The 26,218-nt window shown below is 36.1% G+C and overlaps 1 protein-coding gene across 1 annotated transcript in view; it reads right to left on the reverse strand.

The window, feature by feature from the left end:
* The window catches only part of LOC150082373 (meiosis inhibitor protein 1-like), a 183,615-nt gene that overhangs the window by 16,501 nt on the left and 140,896 nt on the right, over nt 1-26,218 (reverse strand). Inside the window, exons 13-14 of the mRNA XM_090380496.1 lie at nt 14,268-14,513; nt 4,267-4,348 (exon numbers count right to left, since the gene is read on the reverse strand). Coding sequence (XP_090236622.1) covers nt 4,267-4,348; nt 14,268-14,513 — 328 coding nt within the window. The remainder of the gene's footprint in view (nt 1-4,266; nt 4,349-14,267; nt 14,514-26,218) is intronic.

Below are 26,218 nucleotides of genomic sequence, written 5' to 3' on the forward strand. Positions count from 1 at the left end.
ATATCTATATATAAATCAAATCAATAATTGTAATCTTTTGTTCTGAATGAAAACCTGAAGTTTTCATAGAAAATGAAGAAACTGGAGGTCATGCTGTAAGCAAAAAGTATGACACCAGCAAAAGTTACAATAAAGATTGGAAGGAAGAGAAAGAATTAATATTACAAAAAAAAAAAAAAAAAAAAAAAAAAAAAGAAGCAGCAATTGTTAAATTTATGTCAAGGAGAAGTTGTCATTTTTTAGTAGCATATGTTAGAACAATGGAAATTCTTGGATCTTATTACAAATTGTAAATGTGAAACAAACACGTTCTGCTCCTTGAAATTTTTCCAAACAATTAAAAAAAAAAAAAGATGTAACCATGAGAACTAGTGATAACAAGAAGCAATGGTGTAGAATAATTTCAAGTGCTAACAGATGATAATTGACATTAGTGGCAAAAAATTTCCACTCTACCTCATATTGTTCAAGGTTTAAGCCTAAATGGATAAACTAATTAGACATGCGGCAGAGAAGAAAAATGCATGGGATACATATAAATTAACAAGTGACAGGAAGCTTATGATAGATATAAGCTGGTCTGTAATCAAGTCACAAAGGAGGTCAGGCAGGCAAAGGCAGATTACGAGAAATTTTTGGAAAAGGATGCAAAGAAAAACAGTAAGGAGTTCTTTACTTATGTAAACTCTAGAAGGAAGGGGATGAATCAGATTGGTCCACTTGATATCAATGGTTCAACTGTTGATGATACTGCTCAGGTAGCTATCAACAAACAAAATGAGTATTTTGCATCTACATTCACACAGAGGGAGGGGAATGCCAGAGGTGGATTAAACTCTGGCAGTGAGCTAGATGATTTTGTAATAACTGAGAGAAAGTAGATGAGAAATTGTTGAAAATAAACATAAGAAAGACAACTGGGATGGATGGGATATATCCACTTATATTAAAGGAGGCAGCAAAGGAAGTAAGCAAACCGTTAGCCATAATTATGAGAGCTTCCTTGGACTCAGGGGAGGTACCCAGGGACTGGAGATGTGTAAATGTGACCCCAATCCACAAAGGAGGATCAAGGGAGACACAGGTAATTACAGACCTATTAGTTTAACTTCTCTTTCAGGGAAATTAATGGAGGCACTGGTTAAAGAAAGCATTGCAGGATCATCTAGACAAGACTTCAGTTATAGCTCGGACACAGCATGGGTTTGTTAAGGGGAAGTCTTGTCTAACCAATTTGACTGGATACTATGATGTAGTCACAAAGGAACTGGATGCAAAGAATAATTTTGATATATATTTGAATCTTAGAAAGGCTTTTGATACTGTTGCACATGGAAGACTGCTGCACAAATTGGAGCAGTGTGGCATTGGAGGCAAATTGCTACTACGGATAAAGGGATGGTTGAGTGGGAGAAGACAGAGAGTGGCGATCAACGGACACTGCTCTTCGTGGACTAATGTTATTAGTGGAGTCCCTCAGGGTTCAGTGTTGGGTTCATTGTTGTTTTCTGTATTTATTAATGATATCGATGATGGTATATCAGGCTTAATGTCTAAGTTTGCAGACAATATGAAGGTCGGCAGGGTTGTTAATGACAGTACGCTGCTGCAACAGGATCTAGAAAAGTTGAGCAGATGGGCTAAGAGGTTGCAACTAAAGTTTAACATTGACAAATGTAAAGTACTACATATGGGAAGCAGTAACTCTTACTACATATGGGAAGCAGTAACTTTTACTCTGCAAAAAATTAATTTTTTTCTCTGATTCTTTGTTTCAGTTTTTATATTTTTAAAATATCTAAGGACTTTATAACTGTTCTGTTGTTTTATGGTTAGCATTAGCATTAGTAGAGGCATATGATGCAAGGAAGCAAGCTTATGCAGCAGCAGCCAAAAAAAAAAAAAAAAAAAAAAACCCGCTTCCATTTCACCCCTCCATTCATTTCAAATACCAGTCCAGCTCAGCCTTAAAGTTATTTAGGCTATCAACTTCCACAAAAAAGGATGGAAGTCTGTTCCACCAACCAACTACCTGCTGGCTAAAGGCAAACTTATGCACATCTGTCCTGCAACTGTCTTTCCTCAATTTGAATTTATGCCCTCTCAGGTGATTATTCTGAGTAAGAGGAAGTATCCCATCAGCATTGAGCATGCTCAAACCATTCAAGGCTTTATACACCTCAATCAGATCACCTCGCAAGTGCCTAATCTCCAGACACTGTAATTTGAAAAACTTAAGCCTTTCTTCATAAGAGCAACCCTTTCATCCATTCACTAATCATGTTGCCCTTCGCTGTACTTGTTCCAAAAGCTCTACATCCTTCTTAAAATGAGGCCTCCAGACCTGAGTACAGTACTCAAGGTGTGGCCTGACCACTGCCTTATACAAGGAGATAATCACCTCCTTATACCTGCTAGAAACATTCCTGTATATCACTGACAACACACCATGAGCTACTCTTGCAGACCATCTGCTCTGCTCAGAAAACTTCATATCTGCCTGCACAGTTACCCCCATGTCCTTTTCATTCTCTACCACTGTCAGTGTAGTACCACAGAGTTGATATGCCACTCTGGGGTTACTGCTTCCCATATGTGGTACTTTACATTTGTCAATGTTAAACTTCATTTGCCACCTCTCAGCCCATCTGCTCAACCTTTCCAAATCCTGTTGCAGCAGCATAGTGTCATTAGTGTCCTTGACAACCCTGCCTACCTTTGTATCGTCTGCAAACTTGGACATTAAGCTTGATATACCATCATCAATATCATTTATGAATACAGAAAACAATAATGGACCCAACACTGAGCCCTGAGGGACTCCACTAATAACATTAGTCCACAACGAGCAGTGTCCATTGATTACCACTCTCTGTCTTCTCCCCTTCAGCCACCCCTTTATCCACAGCAGCAATTTGCCTCCAATGTCACACTGCTCCAATTTGTGCAGCAGTCTTCCATGTGCAACAGTATCAAAAGCCTTTCTAAGATTCAAATATATGATATCAAAGTTATTCTCTGCATCCAGTTCCTTTGTGACCACATCATAGTATCCAATAAAATTGGTCAGGCAAGACTTTCCCTTTACAAAACCATGCTGTGTCTGAGCTATAACTGAAGTCTTGTCTAGATGATCCTGCAGTGATTCTTTAACCAGTGCCTCCATTAATTTTCCTGGAACAGAAGTTAAACTAACAGGTCTATAATTACTTGTGTCGCCCTTTGATCCTCTTTTGTGAATTGGGGTCACATTTGCACATCTCCAGTCTGTTGGTACCTCTCCTGAGTCCAAGGAAGCTCTCATAATTATGGCTAAGGGTTTGCTTACTTCCTTTGCTGCCTCCTTTAATATAACTGGATAGATTCCATCCACCCCAGGTACCTTTCTTGTGTTTATCTTCAATAATTTCTCCTCCACTTTCCTCTCAGTCATTACAAAATCATCTAGCTCACTGCTAGAGTTTAATTCACCTCTGGCATTCCTCTCCCTGAATAACTTCTCATGTGTGAATGTAGATTCAAAATACTCATTTAGTTTATTAGCCACCTGAGCAGGGTCATCAACAGTTGTACCATCAATATAAAGTGGACCAATCTGATTCATCCCTTTCGTTCTAGAGTTTACATAGGTAAAGAACTCTTTGCTGTTTTTCTTTGCATCCTTTGCCAAAGATTTCTCATAATCGGCCTTTGCCTGCCTAATCTCCTTTGTGACTTGGTTACAGACCAGCTTATATCTATCATAGGCTTCCATGTCACCCATTAATTGATACATATATATCCCACGCATTTTTATTCTCTGCCACATGTCTTATTAGTTCATCTGACATCCATTAGGCCTAAACCTTGAACAATATTTCTTAGTTGGTATGTAAAGCCTAGTAGCTTCTAAAATAAGTTCTTTGAATGCCTCCCATTTTGAATTTGCTTTTAGTAACATCATCAGTTGGTCCCACTGTATAGAATTTAAATATTGTCTCAGACCACTGTAGTCACCTTTACGAAAGCAACCACTTTGGAGCCAGTTTAAGAATCTCTACTATTATACCTATTATCATGATATAAAGTATAGCTTCTTAATCTGATAATTGTTAAAATATAAAAGGGGGTTTCCAGCTTGAGGTTTAGAAAACTATAAATTTCTATATAACTAATGTATCAATATGTATCAACAAAAAATGTTTATAATCTAAGCTGAGTCATTTTTTATGCAGGAATGATTAAAATAGCTTTCTGGAAGTGAAAAAAAATAAGCATGATATCTACCTAAGACAGGACACCTTTTGTGAAGAAAGGCTAGCATTAACTGCATGCATCCTATACTCTCATTTTCCAAACTGATACATTTCTATAAAAGGAAGAGAACACAATAAGATAATTTATTTAATCAAACATTATATACAATAACTGAAACATGGTGGTAATATGTAATTATGAACATTTGTCATTAATTTTCTTTTTCTGTTCATCCATTCATTAGCAGAACACTATAGCTATAAAAAAAATATAATTTAAGTAGTTGTGTTGGCAGATTTTCACATCCAAATCTTTAGAAGCTTATAAAGCAGCAAAGAATGCAGATTTTTATTAAATTTTTTATTTATGTTTTATGTATAATGTTACATAATGAAATGATAGAAACACAGTAAAACTGCATCAAAGTTTTACTGTGTTTCTACAGCTAACCAGTACTATAAAAACGAATCTTTTGAATAGCAAAGGATTCTTAATCTTCAGTGTAGTTCTCAACAGGGCTGTGCAAATGGAGGGTTCATTGGATGAACCCATCTTCCTGCAGTTAATACTGCAGTAAGTATGACTGCAAGTATTTGTGATATGACTGCAACAATACAAAGATTTGTCAATGATTTCTTGTCTCGCATTTTCATTACATTTTTTTGTCTTGCATTTTCATTCCATTCCATTGTTAGGTGCCCCAAACAGCTGTGTTTGTCATTTCAACTAAAAGATCGGGTACCTCAATTGATGGTGCCTCCATAGCCAGGTGGACAGGAGCAGCAGTGCATAGCACATGCTTCTTGATTAGACCGGGGTTCAAGCCCATGTTCAAGCACCAAATACGGAGGATGCGGAAAGGTCAGGGAATGACCACCGCATATCCCGGGAGCAATATGGCCTTAGCTGCTAATGCTCCTAAAAAACAAATAACAACAACAAACTCAATTTATGCTGTTTTCAGAGACATTTAGGTAAGTTGCAGTAGCAAGTATACGCCCCTTACTTTAGTTATCATAAATCCATTATATCTCGTCTTCCAGAAATTATGAAAATTTGTGAATGATCAATAAAATATTTACAATACAAAAGCTCTTATTTCGTAATCAATATATATAAATCAAAATATCTAAAAGAAATGTGAAGGATGTTTCATATAAAACCATCTACTGCACATGCTCAGCAGAGACCCGCCTTTTTTATTCTTTTTTTTACAACTAGGGAAATATAATGCATACATTGTTTTCATGATAAAATCTTAATATTGTTAATAAAGAATAACATAAATATTCCCATATCACAAATAATAACATAAATATTCCCATATCACAAATAATAACATAAATATTCCCATATCACAAAAAATAAATTATCACAAAAAGCATTCTAGAATATAAAAACAAATATTACATAAAAAACAAACTGTTCTAGAAAAGGTACACAAAAATCACAGATTATATTAAAAAAATTATTACACAAATATTCGAGAAAAATTTATTTATAAATTTTGCCACATAGAATTCGCTCCTTTATTAATATTTGTTGTTGATCTGCTTTACTCAATAGCTGAGCGATAATCACGAAGGAAAGATATGACGTAACGATCTGGATCAAATCGAAGCAATGGTTTTCCATATAGAAATTAGATGTTTTTATTATTTTTATTTTTTTATTTTTTTTGGTAGTTGTTGGCGCATCGGCTTCTGTGGCCATAATGCACCTCCCAAGGTTTTTGATCCAAGCCCAAGGCGGGATTTGAACCCGCGACCTTTGGGTTGCAGGCAGGCACTTTACCCACCCGGCTAGCCCGGTCGGCGAAATTAGATGTATGGTCATTGTATCTGCAACATGTTTAATTGTCAAAGATGTTATTTTTGTTGTTACAATATTATTCATTACGATGAAAGCTCGCTCAGTTTCAGCACTTCTAATCACAATGGTTTCAAGGATATTCCTGGCTTTTTTAATTGAAAAGGGAACTTCACTCGATTTTAAAGATAAACTGTCTTTGACAAAATCTCTAAAATCATTAATTTTTATTTCATATTTTATTAGAAAACTTAAAATTCTTATTCGTTTTTCATGCCATGGAGATGAAAGTTCTTCCATATTCCACAATTTCGGGTAACATATGTTTAAAATTTCTTTCAATTCCTCATCCTCAATGATATCATTATTTTCTTTATTTAATTTAAAATTACTCTGTTGCATTAATAAATTTTCAATCCTTTAAGGAAAAACCAATGCAGTTTAATAACTTGTCACAAGTTAATTTTTTAAATGTATTCTTACTTTCGATTTTGATTCCTCCAAATTCTTTCAACTTCAACATGCTCTCAACTTTAGCTTCAGAATTTTTAAAATTAGCAATGGCATTGATAGTTAGAATAATTAATTTATATACCTTTACTATAGTAATGCTGTGACTTTGTAAAGCTTCTGGAAGGTAAGAGAGCTCCTGCAGGTGTCAATCATTAGTGCTAAATCATTAAGAAATTCCAGATTTAAAAGTCAGTTTAATGATCCCATATATTTAATTTCTGATTCAAAATGGTTGCACAAAGTGGGATAATTCCTCCAAACCACAACTGTCGTCCGCAAGCCATAAGCTGCCCATCTGGGCCTGAACACATAACTGGTCCTTTATCATTTCCACTTCAAGTTCTTTATCAATTATCCTCAATCAATGTTATTTTTGGTAGTTAATATAATGCATAGAGTTTTTTTTTTTTTTTTTTTAATTATTGCCTGTATGCCATAATGTTTTGGAACATTTTCTTCACAGTGAAAGACTCGACGCAGTTTCAAAATCTGCCAACATTTCATCTTCGGAAAGTTTATTTAATATCTTAGTTGCCCTCACTCCCCTACCCCTTCGGTGTCGCTACTGTCACTAGTTCTTTGAATACTGACCAAACTGTTGGAATCACTCGAGATATTCAGCAACAGTGACCATGTAAACTTAGACAGGAGAGATTTACTGAAAGGCATGGATCACTCATTTCTCCGAGAAACAGATGACTGCTTTCAAGAGAAAGGGAACCACACCACAGGTTGACCAGAGGCTATTATCTGTGTCATGAATATGCCTCAATCTTCTGAGGAAAGCATATTGACTAGCACAACTTATTAGTAGGTGGGATAGGTGGCTGCACTGGTTTTATGCCACTAAAATTACAGAACGGTAATCCCTTTAAGAAGGCCTCCGTAGCCGAGTTGTCAGGAGCGGGAGTGCAGTAGCACATGCTCTTTGAGTAGACCGGGGTTCATGCCCCTGACTGCTGAATACGGTCGATCTGCCAACCCGCACTGGACCAGCGTGGCAGATTAAGGTCCATTTCCCTCAGCATGAATTGTTGAGGAGGCTTCCATCCTGCAGTGGGTTGATAATGGCTGCACTTTACCTTTTTTTTTAATCCCTTTAACCCTTAATTCGGAACAATACATACAAAGTAAAGTCTTTCATAATCCATTTGTTATATGGAAATTTTCTTCATTCTACAGAAACTATTTTAAATGTAATTACCAAGGGCAATTTAATAAATTCACTATAAAGAAGTTCGTTAAACAGAGGTCCGACTGTAATTAAATCAAAATGAAGCAATTTTAAAACACATAACTGGTCTATTACATCATTAAAATGGTGGGGATGGGGCCCCACCATAGTGTCGGCTCTGTATACTCAATAATTGAATTCAGGATTTCATTTGTAAAATAAATGATCATTTCAACAATGGGCTCGCAAATTTTTAAAAAATAATAACAATGGACTTTCGCGAGCCCACTATAGCTCACCACTGACTTTGACTGAAAGGTTTCTACATGACTGGTCCTACATATTTTCATTTTGCTTGCTGTTCATCTATTTTTAATTGGTTTCAATTAAAAATAGGTGAATGGAAGTTTCAGTTGCAAATTTTAAGTACCACATGGCATCCTTCATTATCTGATGAGTGACTGAAATAGGTCTAAAACTAGTCCCATAGGTGTATTTAAGTTTTTAATGAACAATGGTTTGATATTCATTAACAAATGATAGTCATTTGTTAATGATATTTTAAGTAACCTAAAGTAATTAATATCCTTTTTAATCAAATTATATTATTTGATTAAAAAAGGATATTAGTTATTTTAGGCTGACTCATGAATAAACACAGCCACCTTTGCAGACTCTAAGCGGTGTTTAACAAAGAGTAATGTTATTTACTCAAACTATTTCGATACCTGTGTAGAAATAGTGCTCCACTTCTTTTCTGAAGTGTTTTAGCAACTAAATTCTTGTACATATTTTTATGGGTCCAAACTTCTGATACATCCTGTAAATCAGGCAATAGGAAAGCCAGCTAGATATAAAGTGGCATCTTTCTGACCAATTAGTACAGTGACTGACTCAAGGTTTAGTGATTTACTGGGCTTTTCTGTTAGTGCATCTAATTATAAACAGGTAGTAAACTTGATCTTATTGCATTTGCGATAATACCGATAGCTGGAATTCTGGAGTTTTTACGTTATTATGGTGAAATGTGTGTGTCCCCTTCACTGAAATCTTCAATCATATAAAAACAATAAATAAATAAATTTTAAGAATCTTCTTTTCTTTCCTATTGTTTTGCTTGTCACTCCAGCATCTCACTTGTGCAATTTGTGCGTGCCTTGATCGTCGTTATTGATTGCTTATTATTATTTTTTTTTTTTTGTTTTAAATTTTACAATCCTAAAAAAAAAAAAAAAAAAAATTCAGTGAAAAATAATTTATATAAGTCCCAAGTTGCGTAAGTCGGGGACTTACTGTATCGAAAAATGTTCAGCAACCTACATAAAAAATATGCCGATAGATAAACGAAAAAACTTACCACACACTACTCGCGTGTCCAATACGATGCTTCCCTTTATTTTTTACAATGTCCAATTTAAATCTAATAGCTTCCCTTTATTTTTTACAATGTCACTGTATGGTTTGGTCACCAACATTATAATGGTTCTTTAAAGATTTAATGGATGCACCGTTTTCAAACTTTCGAATAATTTCAAGTTTTTGTTTAACTGAAAGTGCAACTCTTTTGCATTTACCCATCATTTTTGCGATTTCTAAACAAAAAATAATATTTAATATAAAAAAATTTACATCCCTGACATAAATAACGAAACAAAATTTGTGTTTTTGCAGTGCAGCAGAACATGAGAATCGACGCAATGCATTAAAACAAACTAAACATTTCTTCTATTTTTTTTTTTTTTTTTGAGCAGTGGGTGTGAAGACAGCAGGGGTTGCAAGATAATAGGTACATCATCTCCAAATGACGACATATATAACAGTGCTTCTTGTCGCTTATTTCAGACTTTAAAAACATCTGTTTATACCTATTCTAGTTATTACTTGAATTTTATGATTTCTGATTGTTGTTTTTTGTTGGTAAATCGAGAATCTGCTGTATGTTCAATGAGGATGAAGGGACTCAGTGATGTCCTTGAAAACATCGCCAAAAAATGATACCACTGCTGTCAAGTTTGTTTTTTGTCCAACCATGCAGTCTGGTTGCAGCTATTTACCTGCTTGTCACTAAATACACACCCACCTATCAGCATAATGCAGCTGAAACCTTGATTCATCAGACCAAAGGATGGACTTTTCCAGTTGTCCAATGTCCAGGAACAGTGCTCCTGGACATAGCACTGCAGGCAGAGATGATGACAATCATTCAACATGGGCACATGAACAGATTGCCTATTGGGTTAAGAGCAAGCAGAGTGTGTGTTGTTCTAACAGCCTCCCCTCCCCCAAATTAGATTGCAATGGGGCAACCTACTAGTAAACCCCCCCCCACACACACTGCTAACATCATGTCCCTTCTTCTGAGGTATGACATGGGATTTGCTGACACTGGCCCCCTATGAGTTCAATCCCCTACAATTCTTGTCGCCCTTCCCCACCTCCATCCCAACCTTTTTGCCTGGTGGACTCTACCACCACAAATCTTTTCCTGCTCTTAACATTCCCAGCAGGTGGGCATCCTTCTATCCCTTTAATATCTATTTTTTTATTTTCATCTGTTCCTCTCATCTATCTCCCCTGCTCCGTTTTTCCACTATCTACAGGTTTTTTTTTTTTTGTTTTCCCCCCTCCTGGGGGCCTCTTCTTGGCAAGCTCAATTGTTTTCCATGGTTCACAGCCCTTTGCATTCCTTACTACACCTGGTCTGCCTCCCTGGGGCAGATGAACAATGTGGGGGCCCCACTAAGGGCTCAGAAGCTAAATGGCTAGAGCAAAAACAGACCAACACAATCCAACACTCACTGCACTATGCAGACCAATGCTAAAACTCACTATCTCTAGCCTTTACAGAGTATATAAACACAGAATTGGGGGGGGGGACTCCAGTGCTGCTTGACAATCAACACTATATTAAAATATAAGGCCATCCTCAAACAGCCAACAATGCATGTAGTTGCTCAGATGCTGGTCCTGCCTTCTTAGCACCACAAATCATTCCCTGTTCAAACTCTCCCAGGTTCTTTCCTTTTCCCATTGTATGGGCTTCATACTGAAAAACTGACAGGCTACTGTGCTATCACTATATATGCTGTGCCAGTGGGCAACATCACTCCTAGGTGCTGTGGGATGCATCCAGGGGTGGTCTTAATGTTTAAGCTCATGAGTGGTACATATGGCATAGCAAGTAGGTTGCCTTTTCCTTGGAGTGCAATGTACACCTCTAATATCGAACCATACCTTGTAGATAAGACAAAATGTAGCTGAAGTTAAAAACAAAAAAAAGACAAACAATACTTGAAAGTTTCTAATGAAAAGTTTGTTATTGCATTTTATGATCTATTAGCCACATATAGTGGCTGATAGACATTTGTTCACTGTTATTGGTCTAGACCAGGGGTCCCCAAACTTTTAGAGAAGCAGGCCATATATGAATTTTTGGAATATTTGGTGGGTTGGAAAAAATTCCTAATTACTGAAAACTACATTCTCTGCCTAACTTTAATGTTATGCTGAGAAATAAATTTTATACCTACCTATATCTACAGATTCAAAAATAAATCGATGGATATGTGATATAAAATATACCAGTTTGTTTATATCAAATTTTAATTATTACTTATTTATTGTACTAATCACAAAAATACAGTCAGTAAAACAACAAAATTAATTATTATTTATTTATTGTACTAATCACAAAAATACAGCTAGTAATACAACAAAATTATAATTAATGCAATGAATGTGGTTGTAGAGATGTGACTAAGTTTCATAATATTGGGTTTTAAAGTACTAGTTTCAGTTCTTAAAAAGTCAAGTAAATGCGGGTCAGTTAGACGTGGTCGTATTTTTGATTTTACATATTTTATTTTTATTTTACAATTACAACTCTAATTGTAAATTCTCATCACTATATTAACATATAACACAGGTACTTCAAACAGATTTTGAAAAAGTTCAAACACCTTTGAATTATTTTTAAAATTTATCCACAAAATTTTCCCACACCAAACTAACATTTTGAACAAAATTTTCAGTAGAAAAATTATAACTAGGCATATTTTCAGATAAATTATTGAAAAATGGAAAATATGAAAAATTATTCTGAAGTAGTGGACTTAAATAATTCCGGTTTTGTTTCAAATGCTTTGACATTATGATACGATTCATTGATAAGTTTGTCTCGTCCTGGGAGTTTCATATTAAGAAAATTCAGGTGTTCACAACCATTTGAGATCTAACAGTTCCAGAATGGGTTTAAATTTTTCGTTCATAAACAGATCTATTTCGATCCCAAGTTCAAAAAATCGCTTCAACATGTTACCACAACTCAACCATCTAACTTCAGTGTAGTACAACAAATCACTGTATTTAGCCTCAATAGTCTGAAGAAAATTTTTGAATTGCCAATGATTCAGACCAGTCTTGCAATTAAAATTTACTGTTGATATTACAGTTGACATGACTGAATCTACACCCAAAAATTTTCTGCACAAAGACTGCTGGTGAATTATACAATGAAATTGCATTGGGATTTTAATATTTTTATTGTAAATATATTTATGAAGCTGACCCATGAACCCAATTTTAGTAACACCACATTTTTAGCGCCATTCGTCATAACTGCTGATAGCAAATCCCAATTCAATTTGAGGAGGTAAATCGCTTCTGACATGCTCAAAAATATATTTTCACCTCTTGTTGTATCTTTCAAAATTTTTAATGCAACTATCTCTTCAGTTACTAAAAAATTTTGATTTACACGTCAGATATAAATTAGTAATTGAACTGTAGGTTTGTATCTTCACTCTCATCAATTTCTACTGAAAAGTGCATGAATTCTGAAACTTTTTCTATGAGTTGATTTTTAACGTCGGCTCCTAAATCTTCAATTCTTCTTGTTACAGTTGATGAAGATAAACTTATAGATGAAAAATTCTTTACTTTCTCAGGACATACTTCTTCTGCAATTGCCAAACAAATTCATTTTACAAATTCTCCATCAGTAAAGGCCCTTCCTTCTTTGGCAATGGTTTGGGAGGCTTGAAAACTAGCTCTAACTGCAGATAAATTTTGATGAGTAAAAGTTCTAATCTTCTGTTGTTGACTTTGAAAAGTTTGGGATAGTTCTTGGAGTTTTTTCTGCCACAAAGCTCCTTGAAATTTATCATAATTTGAGGCATGTTTTGTGGTGCAGTGACATTTCACATTATATTCGTTGAACACAGACAAGGTTTCATTGCAAATAAGACATGTGCAAGTATCATTGAGCAGTGCAAAAAAGTAATTAATTGGCCACTACTCATTAAAAATGCGACCTCAGCATCAACTTTTCTTTTTCTCGACATCAACTTTGACATGAATTTTATGGGGGTGAGTCACTGGAATAAAAATAAATACTTGTGAATATTGAAGTAAGTAAGCACTAAAGTGTCTTAAAATTTTATGGAATATTTTAACATAAAGTTATTATTATATTCATATCACTCTTATATCACATGAAATTAATAATATAGTTTATTAGGCTGTTTGCCTAATAAACTACATTATTATAATATAAAGCTTATAGTTTTATATTATAATATAAAAACTATATTATTAATTATAATATAGTATAATAATGTGACGTTTCAGGTATCTTACCAATACCCATCATCAGACCATGCTGTGGGGAAAACAGAAAGGACTATAAATTTTAATATTTTACAATATTACAGTTACAATTACCAATAATACAACTGCAATTTACTGATATTACAATTTGCAAATTACGATTCTAAAGTATTAAGTTTTGGATAGCTGTTACAATAGAAAATTGAAAATCTAAGGCAAATACAAAGAGATTAAATTCATATCTGCTGATGCTACCAGACATTTTATGTGCATACAGGCTGCCAGCAGTTAATTTATAGCAGAGGAATTAACTCCATAGGATAGTGTCATATTTTTATCCTGGATCTGGGGTTCTTGTTCCAGGGGTGTGACTTTTGCTCCCATTCTTTGAACATCAGTGTTAATGTGCAGGCTGGTTGGTTCTAGATCTTACTGATACCAATCATCAGGCCATGCTGCTGGTGCCAGGTTTTATCCTGGATCTGGGATTATTGTGTAGTGGACACCTAGGGTGACCTTTGCTCCCATACTCTGGACATCAGGGTTGGTTTGTAGGCTGGCAAGGGATTAGGAAATCCCTAATTACTGTCTCTAAAGCATATTTAATTATGCTATTTAATGACAAGGTCAAGATTAATGGAGATGTTTCAAAGAATAGCTTTGAGTGGAAATAACAGAATTAATATCTAACAGACTAAGCTGACGACACTATTCTTCAACGGATGAATGTTAAAATAATCTGTAAAATGTGCTTTTTATAAATTTTATTGTGATTTAATATAAACATTAATTTTTATGATTAGCCGCAGGCCGGATAAAATTCTTTCGCGGACTGTAGTTTGCGGACCCTTGGTCTAGACCATATATTAAATGGGCAATGTTGTACTATTTTTTAAAGTAAAAACAAAAGCATGAAATAAATACTAACCTTAACTAGATTGTTCAGGAGACAAGTAAAAATAATCCTGAAATCCCTAATGGGCAGTGGTAAGTCAGCTTCATTTCCATTTCTTGAATATGATTTATCTGAAATAATCTTCACAATAATATTTTCTTCAAATTGTGATTTAATTATCGCACAAAGTAATTTAAGAACTTGTACCTGGATACTAATGTCGGAGCTACTGAGCCATCTGATTATTTGTGGCATAGTGAGAATAACTTTTGGATGACACTGAAATTACATAAACATTAAATAAATTTAATGTTAAAATTACATAAACTGTATAAATTCTAAATGAAGTTCTATATTTAAAACTATGCATTTTATATATATGGATTTGCAAATGAACAAAATGAAAAAAATTCTTTTCATTATAACAGTTATGAGTTACATACTGGACACAAAATCTGTAAGAGGCCACTCTGACATATTACCATATATATATCAGGGTATATATACATTACATGATCAAAAGTATTTGGACATACACAGTCAAAAATCTAATACATAAAAGGGCCACCATTGGTGTGTATATCAACTTCAATCTTCCTGGGTATACTTTTTATCTACTTCTGGTAGGCAGCACCTAGAATTTGCCTCCATCCTGCCTAAAACCCAATACAAACCAGCTGCCATCATCATTTTGGAAGAGGGCTGTTCTGGCATATCTAATTTGCATTCCAATTTGTCAGACAGATGTTCAATGGGATTGAATAGGCTTTGAGCAAGCTACGCAGTCCAGACGGCACTCTGATAGGAAGTGCTCTCCTGGCAATCACCACACTCAAGTACTTCCAATGGTTGTTGTTGTTGTTATTTGGTTTTTAGGAGCATTAGCAGCTAAGGCCATATTGCTCTGGGGATATGCGGTGGTCATTTCTTGACCTTTCCGCATCCTCCGTATTTGGTGGTGATGGGCTCGAACCCCGGTCTAATCAAGAAGCGTGTGCTATGCACTGCTGCTCCTTCCCACCTGGCTACGGAGGCGCCTACTTCCAATGGAAAAAAAAAACATTGTGTATTGGGAGTTATCACTCCATGGCACTTTTTGTCACTGTTCTATAGTTCATGAACATTGGGAACAACAACATTCCAAGAGTATTTTTGCATTAATGATTGTTTACTGAACTTATGCACAACTACCTTAAAATTCAATCCATGGTAATGTAACTCCCTATGGTTAGCTCACCTTCCACTTTCCCACAAGAGCTAGTTATTGTTGGTGGCTCTATTGTCAGGGAAACAGGAAATATATTGTGCAAAAATAGGTGGAATAGGATCAGAGTGTCTGCAAAGCAGGGCCATGCAAATGGTGGATGCATTGGATGAGCCGCACCAGGGCCCCCAATCTAGAAAGCCATCAAAGTTTCAACATAAATAAACAAGGCCCCCAATACCTTTTGCATCCAGGACCCCAAGTACATTTGCATGGCCTGCTGCCAAGGGCAAAAATTGATGTTGTGGAGCAGATATCATCTTTAAAGACACAAAAGGTGATATTGTTGTACCCATTGGCATTAATGACATTAAGAGCAGATCTGCAAATGCTCTTAGTTAAGAAGCACAAAATCTAAGGCAGTGCATCCAGTTGATGTGGGTTGCCGGTGCAATTTTAAAGCAGTTTGGTGTGACATAAGCAACGGGAATGCATTATTGAGAGTATGAATTTGTTATAAGCATAATAACTCTGGTATGTACAATGAACAAATGTACCAAGAAACAGAATGGGCCAGTAATTAGAATGTCTTATAATGGGGGGATTTTAACTTTCCAGATATTGACTGGAACTTGTGGGTCGGATATTCACACACTAGTAATACTTTTGTGGATTCACTGGATGATTGTTTCTACAGCAGCATGTTAGAGAGGCCACAAGAGAGAGTAATACTTTTGATCTGATTATCGGCAGTGATTATTCATGCATTAAGAATCTGAAGATAAAAGAACTACTAGGTAACAGTGATCACAGTGTAGTGATTTGGAATTTACTTAGAGATGTAACTAACACCAGAGAAAAATGGAAGAGTTTTTGTTTTCATTAAGGTGATTACAGTGATCTCAGACAATTTTTAAATTCTATACAGTAGGACCAACTGATGATGTTACCATCAGAAAATTCCAAATGGGAAGAAATGGCAATTGAAATTTGACATTGACAAATGCAAATTACTGCATAAAGGTAACAGTAACCCAGAGCAATTTACCAATTGTGTTGTACTACACTCAGGGTAGTGGAATATAAAAAAGAACTGGAAGTAATTGTGCAGTCAGATATAAGGTTCTCTGGGCAATGCAGACAGAATTCTAGGCCAGCTCATTGGTGTTTTGTCAATGATACACAGGAATTTTGGTAGCAGGGATAAGGAGGTGATTTTACCATTGTATAAGGCAATGGTCAGGCCACATCTTAAGTACTGCTTATAGGTCTGGAGGCTTCATTTAGGAAGGATGTAAAGCTGGTGGAATGAGTACCGAGAAGGGAAATGAGATTGGTGAGGGGAACAAAGGGGTATTTTCTTATCACGAAAGGTATAAGCTCTGCAAATTTCAATGTGTGGAGATGGGCACCTGCGAGGCGATCTGATTGAGGTGTTTAAGGCTTTGAATGGATTGAGCAAGCTCAATGCTGATGGGATTCTTCCTCAGACCACAGACGAGGGGGCACAAATTCAAATTGAGGAAGGACAATTGCAAAAGAGATGTGCAAACAGTGGGTGGTTGATTGCTGGAACAAACTTCCACCTGTTGTAGAAATTGATATGTACCTTTATTTCTAATGTAAATCACAATCCAAATGGTAAAAAGCAGAAACATAAAAATATTGAAATAAAATGATAGTAATACTATTCGAAATATAGTGAAAGGAAGCCACAGGCTTTTGCTGCACTAGCAAAAAGAAAAAAAAAAAAGTAGATAAGAAAATACAAATTATATGCTTTCCTCCTCACATAAGTAAATATCCAGTTTACCTTTGAATTTATTCAAACTGTCAAACTTCAACCTACTGCAAGGGCAACTTCTTCCAGCAATCAATGATTCTCTGGCTAAAAGAAACATTTCTACAATCTAATCTAAACCCCTGTAATTTGAATTTATGCCCATAGTTTTGGAATTCTTTATAACAGTAAGAATTCCACATTCATTAATTTTGCTAATCCCTGTCAGAGCCTTATAAACCTCAATCAGGTCACCTCTCAGGTTCCTGGTTGCCAGGCTATGTAGCTCACATAATCAGAGTCTTTCCTTATACAGTCTTGCAGCACCAGCAAAAAAAAAAAAAAAAAATTAGAATAATAATAATAATAATAATAAAATAAAATAAAATAAATAATAAAAGAAAAGGAAATACACAATCTATGCATTCCCCCCTCCTGTACATAACTAACCAGCTGATCTTTGAATTTTTCTAAATTGTCTGCCTCAACCACCCACGTAGGTAACTTATTCCAATAATTTATAACTCACTGGCTAAAATAAAACTTCATGCAATTACTAGGCACGTTCCCCGTTTATGGACCCTTTCAAGAAGCATGATGTTAGCATTAGCATTAGTAGAGGCATTTGATGCAAGAAAGCAAGCTTATGCAGCGTCAGCCAAAAAAAAAACTCCACTACTTCACCCCTCTGTTCGTTCAAAATACCTGTCCAGCTGAGCCTTAAACTTATTTAGGCTATCAACTTCCACGACAAGGAATGGAAGTCTGTTCCACCGACTAACCACCCGCTGACTAAAGGCAAATTTCCTCACGTCTATCCTACATCTGTCTTTCCTCAATTTGAATTTATGCCCTCTCAGGTGATTATTCTGAGCAAGAGGAAGAATCCCATCAGCATTGAGCATGCTCAAACCATTCAAAGCTTTATACACCTCTATCAGATCACCTCGCTGGTGCCTAGTCTTCAGACACTGTAATTTGCAAAACTTAAGCCTTTCTTCGTAAGAGCACCCCTTTGTTCCGTTCACTAATCTTGTTGCCCTTCTCTGTACTCGTTCCAGCAGCTCTACATCCTTCTTGAAATGAGGCCTCCAGACCTGTATACAGTACTCTAGGTGTGGCCTGACCATTGCCTTATACAAGGGAATAATCACCTCCTTATCCCTGCTAGAAAAATTCCTATATATCATTGACAATACACCATGAGCTACTCTTGCAGCCCATCTGCACTGCTCAAAGACTTCATATCTGCCTGCACAACCACCCCCCAGGTCCCTTTCATTCTCTACCACTGTGTAGTACCACAGAGTTGATACGTTGTTCTGGGGTTGCTATTTCCCCATGTGTAGTACTTTACATTTGTCAATGTTAAACTTCATTTGCCACCTCTCAGCCCATCTGCTCAACCTTTCCAGATCCTGTTGCAGCAGCATAGTGTCAGTAGTGTCCTTGACAACCCTGCCTACCTTTGTATCGTCTGCAAACTTGGACATTAAGCTTGATATACCATCATCAATATCATTTATGAATACAGAAAACAATAATGGACCCAACACTGAGCCCTGAGGGACTCCACTAATAACATTAGTCCACAACGAGCAGTGTCCATTGATTACCACTCTCTGTCTTCTCCCCCTCAGCCACCCCTTTATCCACAGCAGCAATTTGCCTCCAATGTCACACTGCTCCAATTTGTGCAGCAGTCTTCCATGTACAACAGTATCAAAAGCCTTTCTAAGATCCAAGTATATAATATCAAAGTTATTCCCTGCATCCAGTTCCTTTGTGACTGCATCATATTATCCAATCAAATTGGTCAGGCAAGACTTCCCCTTAACAAAACCATGCTGTGTCCAAGCTATAACTGAAGTCTTGTCTAAATGATCCTGCAGTGCTTCTTTAACTAGTGCCTCCATTAATTTTCCTGGAACAGAAGTTAAACTCACAGGTCTATAATTACTTGTGTCAGCCTTTGATCCTCCTTTGTGAATTGGGGTCACATTTGCACATCTCCAGTCTGTGGTTTGCACACCTCCCCTGAGTCCAAGGAAGCTCTCATAATTATGGCTAAGGGTTTGCTTACTTCCTCTGCTGCCTCCTTTAATATAACTGGATAGATCCCATCCACCCCGGGTGCCTTTCTTGTGTTTATCTTCAACAATTTCTCCTCACTTTACTCTCAGTTATTGCAAGATTCTCTAGCTTACTGCTAGAGTTGAATACACCTCTGGCTTTCCCCTCGCTAAATAACTCCTCATGTGTGAATGTCGATGCAAAATATTCATTTAGTTTGTTAGCTACCTGAGCAGGATCATCAACAGTTGACCCATCGATATCAAGTGGACCAATCTGATTCATCCCCTTCCTTCTAGAGTTTACATAAGTAAAGAACTCTTTGCTGTTTTTCTTTGCATCCCTTGCCAAAGATTTCTCGTAATCTGCCTTCGCCTGCCTAACCTCCTTTGTAGCTTGGTTACAGATCAACTTGTATCTATCATAGGCTTCTGTGTCATGTGTTAATTTGTATGTATCCCATGCATGTTTCTTCTCTGCCATATGCCTCATCAGTTCATCTGATATCCATTTAGGCCTAAACCTTATTTCTTAGTTGGTATGTAAAGCCTAGTAGCTTCCAAGATAAGTTCTTTGAATGCTTCCCATTTTGCATTTGCTGTTGGTAACATCATCAGTTGGTCTCACTGTATAGAATTTAAATACTGTCTCAGTCCATCGTAGTCGCCTCTACGAAAGCAATAACCCTTCCCTTTACCCCTAATGGTAGTTACCTCTTTGAGTAAATCCCACTTCAGCACACTGTGATCACTGCCACCTAGTGGTTCATTTATCTGCAGATTCTTAATGCATGAAGAATCACTGCTGATAATCAAATCAAGAGTATTCCTCCCTCTAGTTGCCTCCCGAACATGCTGATGTAGAAAACAATCATCTAATAAATCCACAAAAGCCTTGCTAGTGTGTGAGTGACCAGCCCCCAAATTCCAGTCAATATCTGGGAAATTAAAATCTCCCATTATAAGACTCTGATTTACTGGCCCACTCTATTTCCCTGTACAGTTTCTTATTGTACTCATCAGAGTCATTAGGCCTATAGAGCACTCCTACTCTCAATTTTTATCTCCCAATGCTTATGTCACACCAAACTGACTCGACACTGCACTGTCCAGCGATGTCCACTGGCTTCACTTCCTTGGATTTTATGTATTTCTTAACTAATAGCATAACCCCTCCTCCCTTGCTATCCAGTCTATCCTTTCTGTAGATGTTGTACTCCCCAAATTCCAGTTCTGCATTCCTTATATCTGTGTGGCAACACGTCTCTGATATCCCAACAATATCTGCCTTTGATGTTTTGAGCAATACCTCAAATTCATCAAATTTATTTACTAAACTCCTAGCATTGGTGTACATGCAAGTATACATGTCTTTCATTAGGCACAGTCTCCATACTTGAACACAGTATTCCAAGTTACTAATCTTGAGTTGCCTGTCTTTGGACCCTTTAAAGAAGCTCGATGTCTTTTCAGATGATATCTTCATACTTGAACACAGTATTCCAAATGTGGTCTTACAATTGCCTTATAGATATAGCATTTGATAAATAATTGATAGGACACTATGGGCTTTCCTACATGCCTGTTTACACTGTTCAGAAAACTTCATCATATTTGTCTGTATTTTAACTTCCAGATCCCTTTCCTCCCCCACTGTTTTTAATTCAACACCACCAAGTGTATAATTTATTTGTGGGGTGCTATTCCCCAAGTGTAAGACCTTGCATTTATTAGCATTAATTCATAGCTGCCACTTCTCTGACCAACTCTGAAGTATGTTCAAGTCATCCTGAAGGAGTTGTTAATGATCAGTGCCTGCTTGGCACTGATCATTAACAACTCTGCCAATCTTTAGGTCATCTGCAAATTTTGACATCACACTTCCTATCCCTTTGTCGATGTCATTTATGAAAATGAGAAACAAGTGGTCAGAGAACTGATCCTTGAGGGATCCCACTTCTGATATTACACTAATAATACCCATTAATCACAACATTCTACCTTCTGCCATGCAGCAATCCAACTTAGAAACTTATGAGCAATTCCAACCTGTTCAAACTTATACAGTAACCTCTCATGAGGGACCAAGTCAAATGCTTTGCTAAAATCCAAATAAACTATGTCAAAATTATTCCTTAAATCGAGCTCATGAGTATCACTGTGTCAAAATAGCCTACTAAGTTAGTTAAGCATGATTTAACCTTAACAAAGCCATATCTATCTATCTATATGTCCCTGGATTGCACTCTTATCACTGCCTCTAAGATTTTTCCTCACAGAAGTCAGACTTACAGGTCTGTAGTTATCAACTTCACTCTTAGAGCACTTCTCCAATCCAAAGGAACTTCCTGAGTCCAGATGCCCTCATATTTAACCTCAATGGTTCAATACACTCCCTCGTGCTCTCCTTCAAAACTACACAGTATATGCCATCAACTCCAGGAGTCTTACTTGCCTTTATGCTCAAAAGTTTTTCTAATAAACAACCATCTGTAATTAAGACATCACTAATTTCATATGGCTCAGCCTCACTCACACAGCTTCTTCTCATCATGGTTTTTCGTCAGTAAAGACAGATGCAAAGTAGTACCTGTTCAATACATCTGCAACACCAGCTGGGTTATCTAAGACTTTCCCATGCCCAATGCACAGGAGTCTGATCTGACTCACTTTTTACAAATATATTCAGTTTCATTTTAGATTTGTTTCCCAGCATGTTTCGACACACATATTTTTCATTTTAATACGAGCATTTGGTATTAGCTCCCTTTTATACTAATGTTTACAAATGCCAGAGCCCTTACTATAACGTTGGGCTTCACAACCCCAGAAAGCTTAGTGTTATTTAATAACTTTTTCTTTGCTTTTTATCTTTCTGCTGTTTTTTTCTACTGTACTTCCCATTTGTAAAACTATTAGTGCATGCAAGGGTAATACGAATGTTCCTACTATCCTAATTCTTTTGCTATTTTTCATCTTTATTTATTTAAAATACTCCCTTTTTCTTTCCCCACACTCAATTTAATACTTGTTATTGTTATTTGGTTTTTTAGGAGCATTAGCAACTAAGGCCACATTGCTCTGGGGATATGCGGTGGTCATTCCCTGATCTTTTCACATCCTCTGTATTTGGTGGTCACGGGCTCGAACCCCGGTCAATTTAATACCTCACCCTATACCATGTGCTTGTTCCAAATTTAGTTAAATCATTTAAATACATAATTAAATCCTACACTAAATTTTACATATTTATATTAACCATATTTATTTTAACTTGATCCTTATTTTTACCTAAATAAATTACACTGCATTGGGACTACCTTGTCCATATTGCATTAGAATGTGCTAATTTCATTTTCATTGCTTATTGGCTTATAACTTTTCTTCTACTACTATGGACAAGTATAGAAATGCAGTTCCTGATATGTGGTCAGGTGTAGTTCCCTGATGAAATACCTGATCATGTATCAATATTTATTTATCTCAGCTGATATCAGATCAAGCATATTTATCTTACCTATATTCGACCATTTTCTAAATACGTTTCTTCCCCCATATCTGATGACAGCTATAAAACTATCATTTTATTTTCATTTTCAATTTATTTGCATTTTTTATTTTTATTTTATTAGTATTTTGATGTACTAATTTTACTTTACAGTTCTCCCACTTTCTATTGGCTTGGTAATTCAGCCCATAATTCTATTAATTCATCTTAACCTTTAGGATATTAACATTCTTTCACCTTTCACAAATTTACTACACTTCTTTTTCTACTTTCCACACCCTCTAGTTACTGGCACTTTGTGTAACTTTCACGTCCATTTATGCATATTTTATTCAATATATTAATACAAACTTATATATCTATATATACACTGAGTGATCACTGAATTATGACCACCTACATAATACTTCGTAGGTCCTCCTTTTGCCCTCAGAACAGCAGCTATCCGACATGGCATTGATTCAACAAGATTTCGGAAGCATTTGGGAGGTATGGCCAACCAAGCTGTGTGTGACGTGGTCAGCAATGCAGGTATGGAGGTGATTGGTGTATCCAGACGCCTGATATGCCTTTCCATAGTGTCCCACAAGTGCTCTATGGGATTGACGTTGGTGGAGTTTGGAGGCCAATCGATATGCTGGAAGTCAGAACTGTGTTCCTCAAACCATTACTGTACAACAAATGCCTGATGGCTCGGCGCATTGTCATCTTGGAAGACACCATCACCATTCTAGAAAAAGTGTAAGACAGCGGGGTGTACACAGTTAGCAAACAGTTGACGATAGCGGAGACCAGTGATACATTGTTCCACATGCACCAGGGGACCAGGTTTCGGCCACTGAAACATGCCCCACACCATACAACTGCCTCCACCGGCCTGCACTTTTGATACAATGCATGATGGATCAACAGCCTCGTGTTGTTGATGCCAAATCCATACATGACCATACACGGTCTTCCAGTCTTCTAACGTCCAACTAGCATGCGCTTTGCACTAGGCGAGTCTTTTACGTCGATGAACCTTGGTTAGGAGAGGATGTCGTAGGGGTCGTCTACTGGTATAGACCATACGCGCGAGCGTGCGATGCATGGTCATATCAGATACTGTTCCGGGTGTCCCCATGTTGTATTGGGTGGTCGACTCTTCAACAGTGCTGCGGCTGTTCACCTGTACGAATATTCGGACCCGGTGCTCACTTCTTATATCAACCTTTAGCTCTGACCTTTGCAGTTTTGCCATTGAGTCGTTGTTTGACTATTTTGATGCCAGTCCTGGTACACTTTAACTACGGTGGCTCTTGAACACCCTGCCAGTTCAGTTGTTTGGGAAATTGAGCACCCAATTTTATATGCTATATTGGGTATGTATTAATAAAGTGTGACTGGCATATAACTCGCAGAAACAGATGGCTCATGTTGTTACTGATAGCATATAATGAGAGGCGCTAGCCCCAAGTTGATGTGTCTTTCAATGTAAGTCTTGTGCAGTAATGGCATCATGATACTCTTGATTTGTTATTATGTTAATTTTAGATTAAGTATGGCTTCGCCAGTTATGGTGGATATTTGGTTTCCTTTTCAGGCCATGGTTGTGCACTAATATTAGGTTATATAGTTAAAAATATAAATATAGAAACATGGTACTTATATTCGCAGGCGTATGTAATGTTTAATCTAAAATGATGGCATTAATTCATCCTGACATTTTTACTTTTTACTTTCAGTTTGTTTCCCCCCCCCAGTAGTTTTTACATATAATTCAGGTATTGCATTTTACTTCTACTATATATATATAAATATAAAATATATATATATTAGTTTATAAGAATAGATAAGTCTGATGAAGTCTGCACAGATGGAGGTGAAGTACACAAAGTGCCAATAGTAGAAAAACAAAAGTATTGTAGTTTTATAAAAGGCGAAAAGAATGTTAGTATTCTAAAAGTTATGATGAATTAAGACAATTATGGGCTGAATTGCAAAGCCAATTAGAGGTGAGGGAACTGTAAAGTAAAATGATTAATACCAAATGATTAAACAAATAAAATAAAATAAAAGGTGGTAAAGCTGTTATCAGATATGGGTGGGCAAATTTATTATAGGTCTAATTTCTATAAAATTCCAACACTAATATATTTTTCCAAATTTACTTAAAAATCTATATATAATTCAAAAAACCCTTTTCCCCACTCTGAAAACACTTAATTATATTTTATTTTTACCTTAAAAATTTTTTTATATCATTGACACTGCATTCGGACTACCTTTTTCATACTGTAAGAGAATGTGCTAATTTTATTCTTTGTTTTTTGTCTTTTTTTTCACCTCTCTTCCACTGTTATGGACAAGTATAGAAAAGCAGTTTCTGATACGTGATAAGGTGTAGTCTCCTGTTGAAATACCTGACCACATATCAATATTTACTTCAGCCGACATCAGATTTTGCATTTTTGCTATCACGGTTTTTGACCTATAACTAAATTTGCTCACCCATATCTGATGACAGTTTTACAACCTTTTATTTTATTTGTTTAATCATTTGGTATTAATCATTTTACTTTACAGTTCCCTCACATCTAATTGGCTTTACAATTCAGCCCATAATTATATTAAATCATAACTTTTAGGATATTAACATTCTTTTCGCCTTTTACAAAACTACAATACTTCTTTTTTTCTACTATCCATACCCTTCTAGTCCTTGGCACGTTGTGTACTTTTCACCTCCATCTGTGCATACTTTATCAGACTTATCTATTCTTAAATACTTATATATACTTTTTGCATCCTTTACTGCTGCTTTTTGCATTTTGGTGGATCTGTCATACCTTGTTTATTTATTTTTATTCATCAACTAAAACTTTGACTTTATATTACATTTAACACACACACAAACACACATATATATTAAATGTTACAGTGGATGAAAAAAGATTTTCAGTTGATGAAATAATTCAGCCCATAATTTTCTTAATTCATCATAACTTTTAGGATATTAACATTCTTTCACATATCTACTACACTTATTTTTCTACTTTCCACACCCTTCTAGTAACTTTCACAATCCATTTATGCATTCTTTATTCAATATATTAATACAAACTTAATTTTAGCTGACCAAGATACATATACAAATGACAGCAACCACAACATTACAAAACTTAAAAATAAGCTTGATACAATTCTCAGAAAACTCAGACAGAACAAAGAAATCAACCTCTTTACATTACAACAGATAGGTATTCGCAACAACATTCTGCCTCACATGTTCGGAATAACCAAGTTACACAAACCTGGCCACCCACTAAGACCTATCGTTTCTTTTAGTAAATCAGCTTTTGCTAATTTATCCACCTTCCTTGTCAAAATTATATCCCCACTCACTCGATTCTCTACATTCAAAATTAATAATACCAACCA

Source organism: Mastigoproctus giganteus, chromosome 8 (assembly GCF_048544385.1).
Source record: "Mastigoproctus giganteus isolate SK-2022 chromosome 8, ASM4854438v1, whole genome shotgun sequence".
NCBI lineage: Eukaryota > Metazoa > Arthropoda > Arachnida > Uropygi > Thelyphonidae > Mastigoproctus > Mastigoproctus giganteus.